This window comes from Mastigoproctus giganteus, chromosome 9 (genome assembly GCF_048544385.1).
Source record: "Mastigoproctus giganteus isolate SK-2022 chromosome 9, ASM4854438v1, whole genome shotgun sequence".
NCBI classification, from domain to species: Eukaryota; Metazoa; Arthropoda; class Arachnida; order Uropygi; family Thelyphonidae; genus Mastigoproctus; species Mastigoproctus giganteus.
Genome location: NC_143583.1, coordinates 198594690 through 198617636, shown reverse-complemented (window position 1 = coordinate 198617636; position 22947 = coordinate 198594690). Strand labels below are relative to the sequence as shown.

Here is a 22947-nt window from a genome sequence, read left to right as displayed (position 1 = left end):
TTGCCTCAGGATCATCGATAAAGCCTGGGATGGGGTCACCAAGAGAACCCTCAATTCTGCTTGGAGAAAACTGTGGTCTGATTGCGTCGAGGGGTTTGCTCATGAACAGGAGCTGACAGTTGTCGATGAAAAAAAAAAAAAAAAAAATTGTGTCCTTGGGGAAGATCGTGGGACTGGAGGTGAATAAGGACGACATTCAAGAGCTGGTGGAGGAACATGGCCAGGAGTTTACCACCGACGAACTGATGGATCTGCAAGAGCAAGAGGTTATGGAGGAGATCTCATCTGAGGAGGAGGAGAAAAAAACAGACACATCCTTCTCTTCAAATGAGATTAGGAAGGTGTGTAAAATGTGGGAAACAGTGCAAAATTTTGTAGAAAAGCAGTGTGAGCGATGAATCTGTTTAACGACAATGCAATGTCATATTTCTGTGAAATCCTCAAAAGGAGGCAAAAGCAAGTGTCATTGGATAGGTTCCTTGTTAAAGTCGCACAAAAAAAAAAAAGTCAACAGATAGCAGTGATTCCGTTAGTGACAGTGAAAGTCGTCCTACCCAATAATTAATAAATTTGATTGCTTTATGTATATTAAATTTAAATATTAAAAATATAAAAAGATATATATGTATTTTGTATTAATCATTTTTATATGAATATTTTTGAGTTTTGGAACGAATCATCTGGGTGTCCATTATTTCTTATGGGGAAATTCGCTTTGATATACGAGTGCTTTGGATTACAAGCACATTTCCGGAATGAATTATGCTCGCAAACCAAGGTACCACTGTATATAGGCTCCTCATTTGTGAAAAGAACCTAGAAATATTTGGTATATTCATTACTTGATCAGAATGAAGTGTTTTAATATTCAAATACAACTTAGTGTCAATTATTGATTTCCATAAGTCTGTGATATCTACATTGCTACAGAATCTTCCTCAGTGAAAACAGCTTAGAAACATTTGGTGTTAGCAGTTGTACAAATTATTGAGTGCTGCATGTCAATAATTAAATAATGCAGTCTCACATTACTACCTGTGCATGCAGTTTTCATGTTCAACTAGTTGAGACTAATAACCTCAAAAAGATGGCTTCCAGTTCTTGAAGAACAGTAAAAGTGGTGGGACAGATATGCTATAAATTTTAGACTTACTTTTATAGATGAGCACTACCATACCAAGTAATTTTCAAATTATTTCAATACCTATGTTGAAATACAACACTGCAACCTCTACTACTTTTTTTGTAAGTTTCATTTTATTAATTAAATTAGTACTTTCATTAATAAAATGAAATTAACACAACAAATAGTGAATTAGAATATGCTGCATAATCTTTATGAAAAATGACCAATATATAAAAACGTTCAGGTAATATAGTGTTAAAGTAATACTGCATATTGGTAAAGGATGCCTCAAATTGCCAGTGTGACCATGACATTTCAATCTATGCTAACAATGTTTAACATCTATTATACACTGATATCAATCATTCTTTGTTTCCCACTTGCCATACATAAAGGACAGTTGAGAAATATATGGCCTGAGTAATTGGAGACAGCTGTCAAAACTTCTCAGTCAGTAATCAGAATGATGGCTTCCACTTTGCCTTTGAAGAATTGCAAAGACAGTGGGACAAACATGCTTAAGACAATACTGTATAGGTGACCACCACTAAGCCAACTAATATGAAATTCCTAAATTCACAATAAATTTTGTTCCACCTTATTCAGTTGCCTCTACAATGTCTATTTATAAAGTTATTGCACCCCCCTTCTACTTAACAGCTATGATGACTAAAATGGCAGTACAAATTGCTGTAGCTTCAGTAACCTCATATATTATCCTAGTTATAAAGACAGGCCCATAAATCTACAAAAGTAGGTACAAGTTTTGATAAAAAAAAGTTCGGTGAATATTGCTAAAAATAATTTTATTCACTGATAATTGGTTTACATTTTTAATATTCTTCAATTTTTGTAAAATAATAAGAGGAGTTTACCTCAATATAGTACGTAGAACACTTCCGTATAATACTCTCCAGAAATTAAAATGAAAAAAATCGAAAACTTACATTAGAGTAAAAAATAAATAATTAAAAACCAATTTAACACAATTAAAAATTAAAAAGAATCTAACAAAAATCAAAACTATTTTCCTTCCTATTATGTTCACATATAAACATAAAAATTCATTTATGTTTATATGTTTATTTCTTCATTCTCACTAAAAAAAAAGGAAGGAAAATAGTTTTGAATATTTTTGTTAATTCTTTTTAATTTTTAATTGTGTTAATTGGTTTTTAATTATTTATTTTTTACTCTAATGTAAGTTTTCAATTTTTTCGTTTTAATTTCTGGAGAGTATCATACAGAAGTGTTCTACGTACTATATTGAGGTAAACTCCTCTTATTATTTTACAAATATTAATATCAACGTAGAACGTATTGAGTATTACAGCTCTGATTCATACTATCTAATATTCTTCAATATACTTTCCCTTTGCAACCCCATACTTATCTATCATGCAAGTCACTGATCAAAACATTTTTGCAAGTGTTCTTTTGTGAATACTTTTAGGTGATCCATCATGTTTTATTGGTTTTCTTGAGTTGACTCATTGTTTTCCTTTCATGAATAGTCATAGTGAAGGAGCCAACTGTTTTTCCACTTTTCAGGTTGCTTATGGCAGATTGCAACTCTTAACCCTTTTAAAACTTCTTGGTAGTAGGCTGTTAATAGTGACGCCTTGTGGAATGAATTGTATTACACTACTCCCTTGTCAAAAATGGATTATCTTCATGTGCGATTTTGAGTGTGATGCCTTTTCGGGCCTTGATAACGATGTTTTCCATTAGGAGCTTTGACTTTTGATCTCTAGTTCATACCCATACACCCAAGACTCATCATCTGTTTTAATTTTTATTAAAAATACAGAATCTGACAGACTATGCTCAAATAGCTCAGATAAATTGAGCAGTCAATGTCCATCTTTGATCTTGAGCGAAAATGTGTGGAACAAACCTATCACTCTAACCTCATGCTCAAATCAGAAGAATAGCCTGAACTGAACTAAATGAAAGAGTTGTCTTCCCAGCAATTTGTAGAATAGTCAGTCATCAATATGACTGAATGATGGTGCAGACTTCATTGATGTTTTTTTTCATTGATGTTCTTTCTTTATCTCCAAGCAAAAATTTCCAACAAACTTTTGAAACTACTTTTTTGCATCCTAGCCATCTATGTAAACTGTAATTTCATTTCACATGTTTCTGTGGCTGGCTTTTCCAAGTTTACAACAAAATTTATTGTGCACATGTTGTTCAGATTTTGTCATTTTCAGTGCATGTGACATGAGAAAAATGCATTCACTCAAAGCAGCTTTCTGCCAGACTGTCACATAATAAGTTAAAGCTTGGTGTTTACATGTTCAAAATATGCAAGACCAGTTCAATTTGGCAGGACTGCTAGACATTAAAAAATTATAAGGTCATTGACCAAACCTTTTGATGTCAAACATTGCATGTATGTACGGGGCCCTTCATTTAAAAGGCAGCAACAGGGGTCTATCTCACTTACATTTTAAGTTTGGCTATTTGTTATCTGAACCTTTTTTCCCATCATATTTAGGCTAAAATTTTTTAATTTATAATTGGATAATATTACAGATTCAATTTTTATTATTTCTAAATTTAAATTTTTCTTAAACTGCTTTTTTCTTAATAGGAAAATTGTTCCTCATCTTTGGTTTAGTTTAAAAAACATCTCTGCTCTTCAGAAATGACATGAACTGATTTTATTTGAAAAAAATAAAATAAATAAAATAATAATAAATAAATAAAACATATATATATATATATTTATATGAGTAATATGGAAAGAAAGTAAGTTAATAAATTGTGAAAAACTGTAATTAATACTTATGGGCCAATGTTATACAACATATTTTATATATATATAATATTGCAGTGTGAGAAGATGCTATACAAGTGTGCTTGTAGCCAGCTGTTAACAGCTACACACACACACACATACTAAAGACCAAACACATCACAATTTTTGTTTTTACTTCAAATAAAATCAGTTATGTTTGTTTCAGAAGTACAATGATGATGTTTAGACTAAACTGAAGATGTAGAATAACTTTCCCCTTGAGAAAAAAAACAGTTGATTATGCAAAATTTTAATTTAGAAATTGTGAAATCTAAATGCTAATACTCAATTCAATTTTAATATAAATCCAAAAATTTCAGCCCAGATATGACAAAAAAAACCTCTAAAATTAGTTTAATTTTAGAGGTCTGTCTGTGTTTTAACTGAAACAGTGTATGCAGATGTACCTATACTTTAAAATTATTATACCACAGAATTAAAATAACATACAAATTTAAAGCAATATTTTTGGATGGTTAATTTAAAATCTTTTAAAACTTGTTAGAAATACTAAAAAAAGCTTCAACTGATGCAGGCATGTTTGTCTTGAAGTAATTCATTTTGATGTTACGTATTTGATTTTTGTGCTGTACAGTTTTCTGATTTCCACAGTTAAACTGTGAAAACCAAGTACTGATACATTATTAAAATAAGGCTTACCTGAATAAGCGTTTGCTTTTATTACATACAGAAGAGTTGCAGATGCCGCAAAAAAAGAAAACGGAAAAAAAAGAAAGAAAGAGACCAGTTTCCTATTTTTCTTCAGACAAGTATAAATGAAATGATTAATCTGAAAATGGATCTAAAACTTTGTTCAATAAAACTACATAATTATGATAATTTCCTTCCAAAACATGCTATAAATTTTTCTAAGCTGAACTAGTTTTTTTTTTTTTTTTTTTGGAATTCATCTGTAATTTTCATATTGCTAGATTATATTAGATGACTAATTTATGGATAGGGACGTGAATCAGCCAATCATCACAAAGCAGCTTTAACACAATACAGTGGCAACAGCAACAGAGTGGTTCACTTCTTTAGCAAAAAGCATGTGAGATTATGGCTGACATTTGCTACTTCCGCTGCATAACTCTCACTCAGGCACCTAGAGGATAATGCCTCTTTTCAGAATGCTTGTAGAAGCTAGAAGCTACGATATCACAAATTTCTATACATCTCAGTCAGGAGAGGACTTTTTGAAAGAAAAACAATAAATATGAAAGTGATCACACATTTGTTTTACCTAAAAAGAAAAAAAAAAAATTAAGTACTTAATGTGTGTATTATATATGATAAACTTATAATGTTAAAACCAATTATAACAGACTTAAAAGGACAAAGCAAATAACTTTAATGTCATCTACATACCAGTTCAACATTATATCAGCTTATAAAATAGGGATATACAAAGGGTGATAATTTAATTTGTAGACTGCTGCAAGATCTTATTTTAATTGTCATCTGAATCTTCTGAGGTTTCTGCTTCTTGAAATACTCTTCCTTGAACTTTACACACTTTGCCACCGTCATGCCCACGCATTAAATGCTTCTTGCAAGCCATTTTTCGAAAGACTACAAAGTGCTTCCATTGTAGCTCTGCGAGCATTGTTGTTGGACACGAAACGCTTGCCTTCCAGAGCTTTCTTTAGACATGGAAACAGGAAGAAATCATATGGGGTTAAGTCCAGCGAATAAGGGGGGGGGGATGTGGTAGAATCTCGGCAGTGATTACTGGCTGCACAATATTACCGTATGGAGACTGGCATTGCCTTGATGGAGAAACCACTTAACACTGGAAAGTTCTAGACATTTCTTATGAATGGCACAGTGAAATTTTACACAGAGAATCTCAGAGTAAGTGCCCTTATTTATAGTTGTTCTGTGGGCACAAAATGCGTAACAAGAATGCATTTGATGTCAAAAAACACAAGAATGGTTTGATTTTCAGCCAAATGAGAAGCTTGAAATTTCTTAGATCTTGGTGAATCAGAATTTCACTCACTCGACTGTTGTTTTGTCTCTGGATCATAGTAAAAAATCCAAGTTTCATCACAAATCAGTATTTGATTTAAGAAGTTTTGACCCTATGGTGTTTCTAAATAATCTCATTTCTTTGCACAAGTCTACTCTTTGCTGTTTTTGTTCTGGAGTCAAACTGTGAAATCCAGTGCGCACAGATTCGCGACATTTTCAGGTGATCTTTCACAATGTTGTGAGTACTATTGTATGAAATGGCATTCTAACAGCTAATCCACGAAGTGTAATTTACCTGTCTTCATCCAAAATTTCCTAGGCTTTTGTGATTTGCTCAGGAGTTGAGGAGGAAGGCTGGGGTCATCTGCAACAGATTCACCACCTTCACTGAATCACTTTTGCTATTTAAATATAGCCGTCCTACCAAGAAACTCATTATCATATGAGTTCCTTTATCTCTAACTGTTTCTGATTCATTTAAGCCTCACCTGACACAATAACGAATCACATATTGCTATTCAGTCTGTATGTCCGATATGATACTCGCTTCTAAACAATCATCAGTGACGAGCAGCTAATAAAAACTCTTCATGCAACACTAGCTCGAAAAGTACTGGAATGCGCACACAGAGCCTGCCTCTAGTGGCAGTTATGGATAGTTTGCATACTAAATATAAAATCTTGCACCAGTCCACGAATTAAATTATCATCCCTTATATATATACATCTAGCTATTAGAAGTAATATATACAACAGGCTAAGAGTGTAGTATGAGCCAAACCTGAATTAATAATAAAAAAAAATGATATGTACATTAATTGTATATGCTGAATAGTATGTTATCAAGGGTATGTTACTAGATATAGCTAGCCTTGAAGATGGTCTCAGCGTAGATATAACTGGAAAAATAACCATTAGCCCAACAGATAGCAAACAAAGCACAGTATATACACCAATCAATAAAGTATTGTGCCACAGAGCAAAATGGAAAGAAAAGAAAATAACAGGTTGCAGGCAAAAATACGTTTAATGCTTACTATGAACAAAAACACAGGTAAAAATACGGGAAAGTAATACAAAAAAAGCTTTTGGACGGGGGACGTCCTTCATCAGTTGTGACTGTTAATGCAAAAAATACAGAATGTCATGTGCGTGCCATGGTAGTCATGTATGGTGAACAGCGTTGCTACAGGTAACAGCTGTTAGAAGGGAATGTTTGCAGTTGTAGCTGTAATGCCTGGGAACGTAAATGTCAACGTTTGTCAGCTAATGGGATGGACACGACATCCTCTGTTCCGGTTAAAGGAACCACTACAGTACGAGATGTGCAGCGATTCCAACCAGATGCAGTGATGGTAATAGCAGGACCGATCAATAATCATGACATTGTGCCGTGGATCAATATCATGCTGGGTTGACCAGAAGGCATTACTGTGCGTGGGCTGCTACATGGTTGCGGGCATGTAGGTCACACCTATCTAGAACACTGGTGGGGTAGCCGCACCTCGCGAGATCTGTCTTAATCCTAGTAATCTCAGTGCGCTTCTCATCCACGGAACTAGAGTGGGTTTAGGGCTCGCACTGTGCTGAGAAGATGGCTGCATGTGTGTGATCAGTAGTTGGTGAACTGGCCAGTACACATCGGTTTGCGATAGAATGATGTCTTTTAAAACTTGCGCTGGACAAGGGTATCCAGGAAAGGAAGAATATTGTCTGACTCCAGTTCGATGGTACAAACTGCTCACAGTTTGTACTAAATTTAAGTGACAAGCACTTCTCTGCAGAGCAATTGGATTTACTCACACTGGGAATGAAGTTTGCCATTATTCCCCGCAGACCACCTATCACTGATATTGCTTTGAAGAACTCTTTATTGCATACAAAAGGCACACGCTGCACACAATACCCTTCACAGCTACAAGCCAAGGGTTTACAGTAAAGGCTAATACAATGTAATAAACAAGGATGAGACAGGAAAAAATATATATATATATTATTACTAATTTACAGGTGTAGGATTAAACATTGGAGAAAAAAAAATTACAAATTTACATATGAAAATATATATACAACAGCACCTTATCAAGTTAAATTATTCTCCAGGGTGTAGTCCTTTAACAGTGCTGGAGTTGTCTGAGCAGGTGCAGAAAGTTGGAACAGTGTAGTGATGGATCCATGGCAGTGATCCACAGGCCCTTGGGAGCAGGTTCTAATGTCCTATGACATGGTCCTGAGAAGGAAGTCGATGGAGTAAGTACTGCCTATATTTTTTATCGACTGTGAACTTGTAGAGGTCGCCATCCAAGGAAGGTACAAACTGATCAGATAACTTTAACCAGTTTGGGGTGGCCTGAAGGAGTGGATTGGCCCAAAGGCTTGATACTGGAATTCTCCATCCACAGTTAGCCCAGTAGTCTGGTTCCAAAATAATGCCAACCATCATTTTTACAGCGAAGACGAGTCTTCTCTCATGGATAATGGCAGGAAGACATCTGATGTTTAGAGCTGCCACCATCTGGGTGGTCCTTGGTGCAGGGGAAGCCAATATTTCCATATGGTCCACTACAATAGCCAAAATTCACTCACAAAAATCGGTCTCAGATGCATTGTGGCAGTTGAGGTCCAGACTTCTGTGCCATAAAGTATGACCAGATAGACACGTCTTAATATATCTGCACCTAACAGCTTGGTCATGGACATGCATAAGTTGTTGCTTAAGCATCCACCAGAGTTTACAGAACTTTATTTGCAGATGGTCTATGCGTGGTAGAAGGGAGAGCTTCTGGTCAAAAATAATGCCCAGATCAGTGTGTTGCCGAACAGCAGAAACTGCGGATCCTCTTAGATCGGGTTGCACCTTTGGGTGTTGAAGAATCATTGATACACATCCCTGAGGAGGTTGCGAATGCGATTTGCCTGAAAACCGCGACGATCTTGCATCATGCTTGTTCTGACATCTCTAATCTCAGTCAACGTCAAATCTCTGCTCTCACCACATTGAAACAAGATGTTTTCATTGTCCTTCCGGCAGACAAGCTATGTCAAATAGTCATTTTAAACCGCTCCAACTACAAAGGGAAAGCCCTATTACTCCTATGAGACACCTTCATCTACCAACCCGTGCTCGTCTCTCCTATCAAGATTCTGGAGCGATGGGAATCCAAGGTATACAACCTCATTAACAGTTGGTTTTGATCGGGGAAAGTCACTGAATCTTTGCGCTGGTGTCTACATGCCTCCAGCTGCCAGATTCTGCAGTTCTACAGTCTACCAAAGGTCCACAAGGAAGGAGTGCCCTTAAAACCTATCGTCTCCTGTTGCGGTTTCCCGACCTACGAATTATCTAAGTTCATTTTGAGCTTGCTCTCGCCCCTAGTGGGCTAGTGGGCAAGACTGCCAATACCATTTCTAACAGTGGGAAATTCCTGGACTGGATTCCACATATCCTCCTCAGATGATCAAGTCATGGCCTCATTTGACATGGTGTCTCTTTTCACTTCAATCCCAGTCAAACTGCCCATCGCTTGTGCCAAGGAGCTTCTAGACAGCGACCAAAACCCGAGCAACACATCTTCTCTAACTTCCAAGGACATTTGCAGATCTCTAACTTCCGACTACATTTGCACCGCCCTTAGATTGTGCTTTATTGATGGGGCCATCATGTTTGGTGAGTCTATTTACCGGCGGATACACAGTAAAGCGATGGGTTCTGGTTAGTTAAGTTACGACGAAAATTGCAATGGAGGAGCTGGAGAGTCGTGGGTTTGCCAGATCCCACTGTCACTACGAAGTAGAGCGGAAATCAAAAAACCAGCAGCTTTTATGCTGATGCACTGAGGAATTCAAAACCCAGTTCACCTAGGGGCTCACATCTGGTGAGTATGGGTTTGGCACACCCAGGGTCCTGAGCTGGATATCATCATTCTTCTCTTCTTGGTGATTCCCTTTTACTTTTCTCTCTTTCTCTCTCTTAGGGTAACTGGGGAATTTTTTTTTTTTTTTTTTGGCTGGTGCAGCATAAGCCTCAGGCTTCCTTGCACCATATAGCTAATAATAATAATAAACAGGGCACCAATAACAAGAAAGGACTCTCATAAAGGAACCACACTTGGTTGTTCTCAGGCCCACACACCCAGAATTTACAAAAACCAGTGAGGAAGTAAAACAGACAATAATTACAGAATTGACCACAGACTTCCAGAACACTAGGATCAAGTCAATTAGAAAGACCTGAAATGTGAGGGTAATCATCAAAACTGAATCTGGCCAAGAAGCTGCTGATATTATGAACAACCCGAAGATACCAATGCTTGGGCTCATAGCTGCACCACCAAAGAAAAGAGGACCCTCCATTATCGTTGATCTTTGACATTGACAAAGATCTCACCCCTACTCAGGTGCGGGACGAGCTATATGGAAGAAATATCCAGAGAACACTCCCAGACGTCAACCTGGAGGAAATTATCACTCGAAAGTACCATACAAAGTCTAGGAATGGAAACAGTATAAACTGGATTTTTGAAATTGCCCCTATCACTTGGCAAACAGTCATTCACCAAGACAGAGTTTTCATAAACTGGGGCAGCCGACGTTTCAGGAAGCACATGGCTGTACCCAAATGCTTTAAATGCTGCAGGTTTGGGCTCACACCTGCACCCAGGCTGCTGCTACTTGTGGCCATTGTGCTGAAAAGGGCGAGTATAATACGTGCCCTAATAGAGAAAAACTGCCCATCTGTGCAAATTGCAAGGGACAGAAGATGCTTCACAAACACTCCATCTGTGACAACAAATGTCCGATATATTTAAAGGCGAAGAGTTTACACCAATCAAAGACCGATTATGGTCCAACGTCTTAAACCATACAACACCAGCATCCCGAAGATACTCCAAATAAATGCACAACGGGCAAAAGCTGTAGCTGAACAGCTAAGAATAAAGGCAGATGAAGACAACTTTGATATTCTGATCTTACAGGAACCATACACCTATGCAAATCAGGTCAGGGGGTACCCCCTCACATATAAAATTACTCAAGTTGATGAAGAGGCCCCCCTGGGCTGCAATAGCAACTAGGAACCCTGACATAACTGTCACCAAAATCCCCCATTTTATGCATGGGGGCTGATGATGTGCCCACATCATCAGCCCCCTGGGAAATTTTTATATAGTCTCATTATACTGCAGACCGGGGGTTGATATACTTCCATACATGAGGTATCTGGAGATCATCCTCACAACTCTCCCATATGAAAAGATCATCATCGGTGCTGCAGGTCACCTGTTTGGTTCAACACTACTGCTGACAGGCATGGCTGTAGAAACAACCAAAAACTTAAAGATCTGGCAAATTCTCAGCTTACTGTTCTAAACAGGCCGAACAACCTTCCCACTTTTTGTAATACCCTGTGGGAATCCACAATTGATGTCACCTTGGCTACGAGAAATATATCAAACTTTATCGTGAGTTGGGCTGTCCAGGATTCCTGGACCACCTCAGCCCACAGGGCCATAACATACCAGCTAACAAGATCCTTGGATAGAATCCTAACTCCAAGATTCACCCCTCAAAAGTATGCCATCTCCTGAGCAAAATGGGATATTTTCGCAGAGAAGCTACGCTCCTTAGCCCAGCAGCTGCAAGTTAATAACTACCATCCCACTGATCCTGATGCCTATCAGAGAAAAGTCACAAATATAATTATAGAAGCTAGCAACTGCGCCATTCCTAGGAAGAAACCCATTCCTGGTGCTGTCTCGTGGGTGCCCAGAACTCCAGCGCCTCCGGCGGGAGGTCAACCTCAGAAGAAGAGCCTTCCAAAGGGCACGCCGGTCCTGGCCAGCTGCAGAGATAGAGGCTCTCTGCCAGCAATACAGAGAGACTAGAAATATACACACGGCTACTATCAGGAAACGCAAGCAAACATCATAGGAACAACTAGTTTCCACAACCGGAAACACCGATCCCTGGGGTACAGTCTATAAAATCACAACCAACAAACTCCCAAGAGGGGAGGTAATGACAGCAACAATAACCCCTCAAGGTAACATAACAACCTCATGGGACAGCTCCATCAATAACATATTAGATACAATTATCCAACCAGCAATGGATTCTAGTACAAGTCACCAACTTTGCCAGGACAACGGTATATACAAAGGGTACTAGGAAAGTTTTGCAATATGACGCAACAATAAATCACAGGAAGCTGCATGTTGAGACATGTTCATACGTGCATAGTAGCCGCCGCGCCAAGTCAATGGGCTCAGTTATTCATTAGTAGTGAGAGTGTAAAGTGCTTGCGACGGCATCGTGGTCACGAAATGAGATAAGGACAGTTTTGCGGTATAATTTCGTGCGTGGTTTAACCATAGACCAGTGCTTAGAAGAAATGACTCTTGCACGAGATGATGATTGTCCACATCGTACAACGATATTCAGGTGGTATAGAGAATTCCAAAGGGGAAATTTCACTCTGGAGGATTCTGAGAGGCCGGGAAGGCCACGAACGTCAGTTACGGAGGAAAACGTTACTGCTGTGAGGAAAATGCTTGACGAAAACAGGCGAGTGACCTACCAACAGATAGAGGATACTTTGGGCCTAAATGCACCAGTAATTCGTTCGATTCTGCAAGATCATTTGCACGTGAAGAAACTTTGTTCTCTCTGGGTGCCACATCAACTGACTGAAGAGCAGATGACACGACGTGTGACTTGGTGCCGGGAGATGTTAAAAAAGTTTGATAAGGGACAATCTTGGTATGTGAACAACATCGTGACAGGTGATGAGACTTGGCTGTACTATTACGATCTGCCGACCAAGGCTCAAAACAAAGTTTGGGTCTTTGATGATGACGACACACCTGTAATTGTCAGAAAATCCCGATCTGTAAAGAAGAAAATGATAGCTGTATTTTTCAAATCGAGTGGAATTGTGGAACGTGTCGTTTTGAACACGCAGAAGACAGTCACAGCTAAGTGGTATACTGAACAATGCCTGCCTAAAGTCATTGGATCTATGAAGAACCTGCGGCCAAAGTCAAGAATGGACACCTGGTACCTCCATCACGATAATGCTCCAGCTCACCGCGCCAAAGCCTGCACCGAATATTTGACCACGACAGGACTGAAACTTCTCGAGCACCCTCCCTACAGTCCAGACCTTGCTCCCTGCGACTTTGCACTATTCCCGCATGTGAAAATGAAGCTAAAAGGCAGGCGGTTTTCCAGTGATGAGGACCTTCTACGGGCTTGGGACAACGAGTGTGCTTTACTCCCTAGTGAAACTTGGCAGAACTGGTTTAAAGATTGGTTTCGGAGGATGGAGAGGTGTATTGAATGTAGAGGAAATTACTTTGAAAAAATTAAATAAACAAAGCTGTATTGCAAAACTTTCTTGTACCCTTTGTACAGTCCAGAACATCAAGAGCCGCCCTTCACTATTGAGAAGCTGCACACTGCAACTGATAGACTCCGCAACAATAAATGTCCAGGACCGGACCTATTTGAACCAGAGATTATAAGGAAGACTGTGGAGCATTCCCCATACCTCATCCTCGACCTGTTCACTCACTGCCTGCAGACAGGAGTCTTCCCATCCGATTGGAAGATAGCTAACATACGCCTGATTCTGAAAAACCCAACCAAGCCTCCAGAAATCCCATCTTCTTATAGACCGATTGCCTTGTTATCTGTGCTAAGCAAGCTTTTTGAATACCTACTACACAGTAGAATTACAGTACATTATAATGCAGAAAATTTATCCTCTACAAGCCAATATAGTTTCAAACAAGGATGCTCTACAGTTGCACTCCAGAATATCCTTATAACTGCCACAAACTCCAATAGAAAATATTTCCTGATTATTGCCATAGACTTTGCTGGGGCATTCGACTCACTCTGGTGGCCGAGTGTCCTCAGCCGACTAAGACATGCCTGTCTTCCCGGAAACCTTTATAACATCATAAGAAGCTACCTCACAGACAGAGAAATAATTGTCAGTGCACCATACTGCAGAGTCAAACGCCAGATTTACAGGGATTGTCCCCAGGGCTCGGTGCTGGGGCCGCTCCTTTGGAATGTTGTACTTGATGATTTCCTCAACACTAACCTGAATGAAGTTATCTCCCAGACCTATGCAGATGATCTGATCCTGGCCATGTCTGTAGACTGCGGAGTGCAGCTAGAAAATTCTGCAAATCAGGCACTCTTGATATTACAAAACTGGGCAAAGGATCATAATCTTCAAATCTCTTTAATGAAGACTAATTCCATCTTACTGAAAGGGTCCCTCAGAAGACGTCCACAAATCAAGATAAACAAGACCACAATGTCTTGTTCACTACTGAACTGAAATATCTAGGAATAATCCTGGACTCAGGACTTACATTCCTCCCACATTTGAAACACCTGCAGACAAAGTTAAGGAACTATACTGTCTTGGTCACCAGAGTTACGCATCGGGATTGGGGCCTCAACCGCTGCACTCTCTCGCTGTTCTACAAAGCAGTATTTCTACTGGCAATTACATACGCTGCAGAGAGCAAAAATAGCAGTAAACAGAAAGAAGCTCGAAACTATTCAAAGATTTATCCTCCTCACCATTATCAGGGCCTGCCATACTGTCAGCACCCATGCCCTTCAGGTGCTGGCAAGCACCCTTCCTTTGGAACTGGAGGTGATACGTTGCCGGCTCCTCTACCAACTATCAAAAGGCACATCAGTGACATTCATGGACCACACCAATGATCCCACTAATAACTTGATTGCTGAAAAGAAGTGCCTTAGCCTCCATTTACAGCAGTATGGCAAGATAGATGGGCTAACTCTACTAAAGGAGATATCACTAAGAAATTTATTCCACATACCAACAAGGTATATCCCAAGTCTCCTCCATGGTTCACTCCCGGCCTGTACACAACTTTCATGCTAACAGGTCACGGATCCATCAGAGCCAAACTCTCAAGTCTTGGAATTATTGATGATCCCCTCTGCCATTGTGGAGAGCTGGAAAGTTGGTCTTACCTAATGTATGACTGCCCTTTGTATGAGGACCTTCGCTGCATTCTGATTACCAGAATTAACTTCAATCCAAAACTCCAGGAGCATTACTTGTTGGACAGTGACAGAGAGTACAAGGCCTTTTCGCAATACTGCCAGGAGCTCTTCACAAGAAGATCCCTACCACTGGAACGAACGTACACCTGATTAACTAGTCTTGCCCAAATTCAAGCTGGACTGTCAACGACTCGTTAATGGGATGGGACCTCTGTTCCACGAACGACAACACTGTTTTGGACCTTCCTGATTTAGACTCTTTACAAATTAAAATGGGACCTCTGTTCCATGAATGACAACACTGTTTTGGACATTCCTGATTTAGACTCTTTACAAATTATGATATTATGCAGCTCTGCTGACCCAGTGACCAAATGGACAGAAGCCCTGAAACTGCCCCCAAGTCAGACTGCAGTGAACATACATCTCTAATTTTGACTTAACAAAAGGGACAAATCCGTGGTGAGACCCATACTAGTGAAACAGTCCAGTGATAACCACACACTTTACGACCAGACCTGAAAGCTCCGAACTCGTAGTGACAAGTATACATTGGGCGGGACACATTATGTACAGTCGCTAGTGTGACAGCCTTGCCAGACTCTGGAAAAAAAAAAAAAAGACAAGATGGGACGGGACCTTCGTCCCAGCTATGACACTCCAAAGCACAGCACAGCTGCTGACATTAAGCTTTCTTTGCCACACTCCCTTGTGTGGTTCTTTTTCTTCACCCAGGCAGGCAGGGGGGGGAGGTTACCCCTGGTCGCCTGCCCCCTCACCATCCCTCTTTTCCCTCTGGTGGAGCATGGGCCTGCTCCACTGATTTGGGAGTCATCTTCTCTATGGACCCCTTATCTCTGTCTTTTCCCCCCCAGCCTTCAGTCTCCCTCCCCCTTCTCTAACTTATAACTAGCGTCTGAACCATCTCTAAATTGCCTGAGTCCTACACCAAAAAAACTTAATAACAACATCAGTTGCATAATCAGTAATCCTTTTGGCTGACCCCTATCCGTAGCATTTTCTTCTTTTTTTTTTAGGTCCTAGCCACTGAAATCTCAGGAAATTAGGTGGCAGGACCTGCCAGAGTAAATAACTATAATACTGGTGTACCTGGTCTGCCTCCACGGGGCAGAGTGTGGACAACGTTGGAACCCATTAGGGGCCCAGCAGCTAAATGACCAGAGGAACAACAGTACACATCACTACACATATACAAAACCCATACACTTTTAAACCTCTGGCATTGGCAGTATTCTGTTCCACACCCACAATGTATACTACACGGAGATGGGGGAAACCCCTGATGCCGTTTGACACTAAACACACTCTACACTCTGTCGCTACTACGTGGATGATGTGTTTGTGGTCATTCCTCGCAGGGTTGGGCAACCGATTTTTGCACCACCTTAACTCTCTTTCACCATTCAACCGGAGTCAGACAATACTCTTCCTTTTGTGGATACCCTTGTCCGGTGCGAGGGCATGCATTTGAAGACAGTCTATCGCAAGCCAATGTGTGCTGGCTAGTTCACCAGCTACCAGTCAGCACGCGCAGCGTGCAGCCATAGATACCCCACCAGTGCCCTAGATAGGTGTGATATACAGATCTGCAACCACATAGCGGCCCACAGGACCATGTGCAGTAATGACTCTGCCTCGACCGCCTTTATTCCATTCTATCTGAACTTATCGCAACAAATTTCTAGTCTTAACAACAGGGAGTTCTAAGCACCTTATCGCTCATGCGATAAGGTGCTTACAACTCCCAGGCACGAAGTTATGATCCCTCGTCTCGAGGGTTAAGACATCAGTTCTTTCCCGCCTGCCCGCTGCCGCAGAGTGGATTAGTCTACCGTATTTTCTGCTGTGACTGCACTGGCTGCTACGTTGTGGAAACCGGCAAGAGACTCAGTGGTCGTGTCTCTGAATACGAGAAAGCTATCCACTTATAGATGACCATCCTCTTAGCTGACAAACGGCATTTACAACGTTCCGAAGCATTGCAGCTACAACTGCAAACATTCCCTTCTAACAGCTAATTGTTACCTGCACCTGTAGCACGCCATACGTGACTACACGGCACGCACACATGCCACGGTAGTCATGTATGGTGTGTATTTTTTGCATTAACGGTCACAACTGATGAAGGACGTCCACAGTCCGAAAGCTTTGCATTACTCTCCTGTATTTTTACCTGTGTTTTTGTTCATAGTATTAAATATACATTTACCTGCAACCTGTTATTTTCTTTTCCTTCCATTTTGCTCTGTGGTACAATACTTTATTGAATATGAATCCAGAGCACATAGGCCTTTTAGCTTATATACACCAATCAGGATTAACCATAATCTATATATGGGGGGAACTACATGGGGTGTTATGAGTAGATGCTAAGAATAGGCAAAATAAGTGGTAGAAATAGGATAAACATAGAACCTCACCTCCCTTAGCTACTTTAATATATCATACAGTATAGAAAACAAAAAAAAAAAAGATATTAAGGAGAGGTTACAATATCTGACATACTGGGAGTGTAGCATCCTACCCATAAAAGGGGTCATAGTATAACAGTAAAGAAAAGAAATAAGAATAACAAAATGACCAGAACAGAATACCATTCGGTATGCTATTCTTATTGCTCTTCTTTATACCCAGTTTTCCATTTTATAAGATGGACTGTTAGCTCCTGCTATGTTTGAATATTATTGCCAAATACTGTAACCCTTCCCTTTTATACCTTATTTTCTATTTGTAATTTTTATAAACCATGATCTATTAAAGTACATGAGGGAGAGTGAAGTTCTATTCCTATCACTTTGTCTAATTTTAACGTAGTACTCCTTGTTTTGTCTGCTAAATTGTTACAATTATAGTATAATTCACTTTTATACTGTGGCCATGGGAAAAATTTTTAGGCCCAGCTGCTGGTGGATAACACCCAGAAACAGAGCTGCTAGCCTACTCTGTTCATAATAATTAGCCTTTTGTTATATAATTAATGTGTTAGATAGTATGAATCAGAGCTGTAATACTCAATACGTTCTACGTTGATATTAATATTTGTAAAATAATAAGAGGAGTTTACCTCAATATAGTACATAGAACACTTCCGTATGATACTCTCCAGAAATTAAAATGAAAAAATCAAAAACTTACATTAGAGTAAAAAATAAATAATACAATTAAAAACCAATTTAACACAATTCAAATCAATTTAACACAATTAAAAATCAATTTAACGCAATTAAAAATTAAAAAGACCCTAACGAAAATATTCAAAATGATTTTCCTTCCTGAAGCACGACATATGGTCAACGCTTTTCGACCGTATGTCGTGATCACAGGAATGAAAATTACCGAATAGGATTGACCCTGAAACTCAAATAGTGATTATTTGTCTTCGTGCATGCACATAAAGGTCCACGCATCAGAGATCAAATATGGCCGCCGAACATTAACAGAATTCTTGTGTAATTTCATTTCTACGGTTTCTGCAATTAATAGTCACGTATAATTACGTTGAACATTAAGTATTTTGGCATCGTTAAACAAAAAAGTATGTTTTTCGTTAATGGCATGAAAGGCTAATTCTGATGCTACTGAACGAGAAGCATAAACTGAGGCTTCATGTTGATTTACACGAATATTCAGAGAAAATCGTGTCGAACCTTGGTAAGACGAGTCGCAATCACAGCAAGAAATGTTGTATACCAGATCATTAATTTGTGTTGCGAACGTGGAAAAAACCAAACGATTGTTCAGTATAGTGTGTAATTTCCATATTGGCCTGGCCACAATTTTAAATTCGCTATCTTTAAAGAATCCATTAAGCTGTTTGTGCCACTGTTCAACATATGGGACAGAAATAAAGTATTTTTTGATATTACTATTGTTGGTTGGTGTAGTATTTTGTATCCCATCCTTGACCTGTACCCTAATTCGGTTTATTGTGGCAAGGGGATAACCCCTGTTTAAGAACTTGCTAGGTTAATATTTGTATTTCAGATTCCGTCGTTGAATATTTATAGGCATTTAGAAATTGATTAAAGATAACTGATCTTTTGCAGGTAAACAGGTGATAGCTATTATAATGTAGAAGCATACTGGTGTTTGTAGGTTTTTGATAGATGCTAAATTGGATTTTATTCGAGTCCCGAGTAAGCGTGAAATTTAGAAAGTTTAATGACTTTGCATCCGTATCCTCCCTTTTCAATGTAAATTTGAGTCTAGAATGAATATTCCCCACAGACACACAACGTACCACCACAGAATACGTCAGCTAGTTCACGAACACCCCCTCACCCAGTATTCAACGAACTGACATATCAAAACATGTTACAAATCTTTCCTCCTGTACGCTATCGCAGGACCAGATTTCACTTTTATCCAAAGGACTAAATTATAATTTACCACCTCGAAAACTACCTAAAAAACAATGCGTAATTGATATTGAATTTGGACTTCGTAATGTTGCACAAAAAGATTTATTTATTCAACAAGTTAACCAAGTAGTGAATAACATAAAAGAAATGCGACTTCCTAAATTGAATACACATGACAGTTCAGCTTTACGAGAACTTCAGGGAAATAAGGACATTATTATACAGAGGGCAGGTAAAGGAGATACAGTGGCAATACTAGATAAACCTGATTATATTAATAAGTTAGATTCAGTTGTTTCAGATACCTCCACTTATCTTGAAATAGACCCGGCACTGTTTAACAATTTGGTCAATCAATACGATAAAACGTTAACCACGTATCGGAAAAACGACTACATTACTATGGCCCAGTTAAAGGAGTTGAAGGCCAGAACATACAATATTCCTGCACTTTTCGGTCAGGTAAAATTACACAAGACTGGATTTCCGATTCGACGTATTGTTTCCTACAGGAACTCGGCATTTTCATCCTTAGCCACACATGTATATAGCATTATAAAACCCTTTAGACAGGTAATACAATTTGGGATTAAGAACTACAATACATTATTTAATAATCTTAAAGATGGTAGACTTGGCAACAATGACAATTTATTCTCACTAGATGTTACCTCGTTATATACGAATGTAAACGTTGAATACACATTAGATATTATTTGGGATGTGTTAAATTAAAACTAGATAACAATTAATTATACGACGCTACCTATTAAGGAAATTTTTCACTTAATTAAACTATTAGTTGAGGTCAACTATATCACCTTTCGAGACAAGGTGTACAAACAAATTTTTGGATTGCCAACGGGTTTGAGCCTGAACAGCTTAATGTCAGAGATCTATCTCTCAATGATTGAGCAAATGCATTTGAACCTTTTTGACCCCGTATCACATACTATGGGAGGTATTTAGACGATGTTCTAGTTATTACTGATAGTAGTACTATCCAAGACATTTTACATTCGTTTAATAATATTCATTCTAGACTCAAATTTACATTGGAAAGGGAGGATACAGATACAAAGTCATTAAACTTTCTAAATTTTACGCTTACTCGGGACTCGAATTAAATCCAATTTAGCATCTATCGAAAACCTACAAACACCAGTATGCTTCTACATTATAATAGCTATGGCCCGTTCACCTACAAAAGCTCAATTATCTTTAATCAATTTCTAAATGCTTATAAATATTCAACGACGGAATCTGCTTTGGGTTCAGAAATACAAATATTAATTAGCATGTTCTTAAACAGGGGTTATCCCATTGCCACAATAATCCGAATTAGGGTACAGGCTAAGGATAGGATACAAAATACTACATCAACCAACAATAGTAATATCAAAAAATATATTGAACAGTGGCACAAACAGCTTAATAGATTCTTTAAAGATACCAAATTTAAAATTGTGGCCAGGCCAATACGGAAATTACACACTATACTGAACAATCGCTCGGTTCTTTCCCCATTTGCAACATAAATTAATGATCTGGTATACAACATTTCTTGCGGTTGTTGTTGTTATTATTTTGGTTTTTAGGAGCATTAGCAACTAAGGCCATATTGCTCTGGGATATGCGGTGGTCATTCCCTGATCTTTCTGTATCCTCCGTATTTGGTGGTAATGGGCTCGAACCCTGGTCTAATCAAGAAGCATGAGCTGCTCCTTCCCACTTGACTACGGAGGCGCCATTTCTTGCGGTGATTGCGACTCGTCTTACCAAGGTTCAATGCGATTTTCTCTGAATATTCATGTAAATCAACATGAAGCCTCAGTTTGTGCTTCTCGTTCAGCAGCGTCAGAATTAGCTTTTCATGCCATTAACAAAAAACACACTTTTCTATTTAACGAGGCCAAAATACTTAATGTTCAACGTAATTATATGTGACTATTAATTGCAGAAACTGTAGAAATTAAATTACACAAGAATTCTGTTAATATTCGGCGGCCATATTTGATCTCCGATGCGTGGACCTTTAAGCACGTGCGCGAAGACAAATAATCACTATTTAAGTTTCAGGTTCAACCCTATTCAGTAATTTTCATTCCTGTGATCACGACATACAATCGAAAAGGTTGTCAGCTTCAGGAAGGAAAATCGTTGAATATTTTCGTTAGATTCTTTTTAATTTTTAATTGTGTTAAATTGATTTGAATTGGTTTTTAATTATTTATTTTTTACTCTAATGTAAGTTTTCGATTTTTTCGTTTTAATTTCTGTAGAGTATCATACAGAAGTGTTCTACGTACTATATTTAGGTAAACTCCTCTTATTATTTTACAAATAATTAATGTGTATATAATTTATTGATTTTATTATGCACAGCTTTGTACACTATTTTTGCTCAAAACACCTTTAGATGGCTACTTATTTATCTCTTTGCTTACATGAGAGCTTACTTCTCTCTTAGGTCAATATATATTCTCTAATGGCTACATTCATATATTCCTACACACACACACACACACACACACACACACACACACACACACACAGAAAATTTTTTATGTTGTGGGAATTGAATTATTTTATTAAAATGGCAACCTAGGATTATTAGAAATATATGGTTGCATGTACTCACCCCACCTGCTTCATGGCAGTGAGAATTTAGAAATTTTTAGAAAATGACGATTTTCTAAAAATTTGTCATAGTTGGAGTGTTAAGGAATTATTGAAACATACAGGAATATCTCTAAACATAATATTTAAAAAAAAAAAAAAAAAAAAGTATAAGGTCACTACTAAATGGGTATCAAATCAATCAGTTGAGGTCCAAAAATGGATGTGTTAAGGGAGGAAGAAAGGCTTAAGTTTTGCAAATTACAGTGTCTGGAGACTAGGCACCAGTGAGGTGATCTGATAAAGGTTATAAAGCCTTGAATAGTTTGAGCATGCTCAATGCTGATGGGATTCTTCCTCTAGCTCAGAATAATCACCTGAGAGGGCATAAATTCAAATCGAGGAAAGACAGATGTAGGATAGACGTGCGGAAATTTGCATTTAGCCAGCAGGTGGTTGGTTGGTGGAACAGACTTCCATCCCTTGTCGTGGAGGTTGATAGCCTAAATAAGTTTAAGGCTCAGCTGGACAGGTATTTTGAACGAACAGAGGGGTGAAGTGTGAGTGGGTTTTTTTTTTTTTTTTTTTTTTGGCTGATGCTGCATAAGCTTGCTTTCTTGCATCAAATGCCTCTATTAATGCTAATTCTAACGCTAAAGGGCCAGCTCACTTGAACCCGCACAAGTAGTCTATATGTGGGGGAGATGTGTGTCATGTCTCTAATTTTACATATCTTAGAAATCGAAAAAAGTTCTTCCAACTATCCAAAACACTAAAAATCATGTGTTTATCCTTTATCTTCTTGAAATAAAAAAAAAATTAGTCATAGCAAAGGTTAACAGCATAAGGTTATTATTATATTAATAACACTCTTATACGACGTAAAAATTAATACTATAGTTTATTAGCTGTTCGCCTACATTATTATACATTAATATGACATTTCAGGTATCTTACCGATACCCATCATCAGACAAAGCTGT

The 22947-nt window shown here is 38.5% G+C and overlaps 1 protein-coding gene across 4 annotated transcripts in view; it reads right to left on the bottom strand.

Annotated features, from left to right (window-relative positions):
* Positions 1-4840: 4840 nt before the first annotated feature.
* The window catches only part of LOC150081011 (ethanolaminephosphotransferase 1-like), a 212708-nt gene continuing 194601 nt past the window's right edge, over positions 4841-22947 (bottom strand). For all 4 annotated transcript variants that reach the window (XM_090381040.1, XM_090381042.1, XM_090381041.1 and 1 more), the window contains one exon: positions 4841-5175. In XM_090381040.1, the coding sequence (XP_090237166.1) occupies positions 5110-5175 (66 nt within the window). In that variant the 3' untranslated portion in view covers positions 4841-5109. The remainder of the gene's footprint in view (positions 5176-22947) is intronic.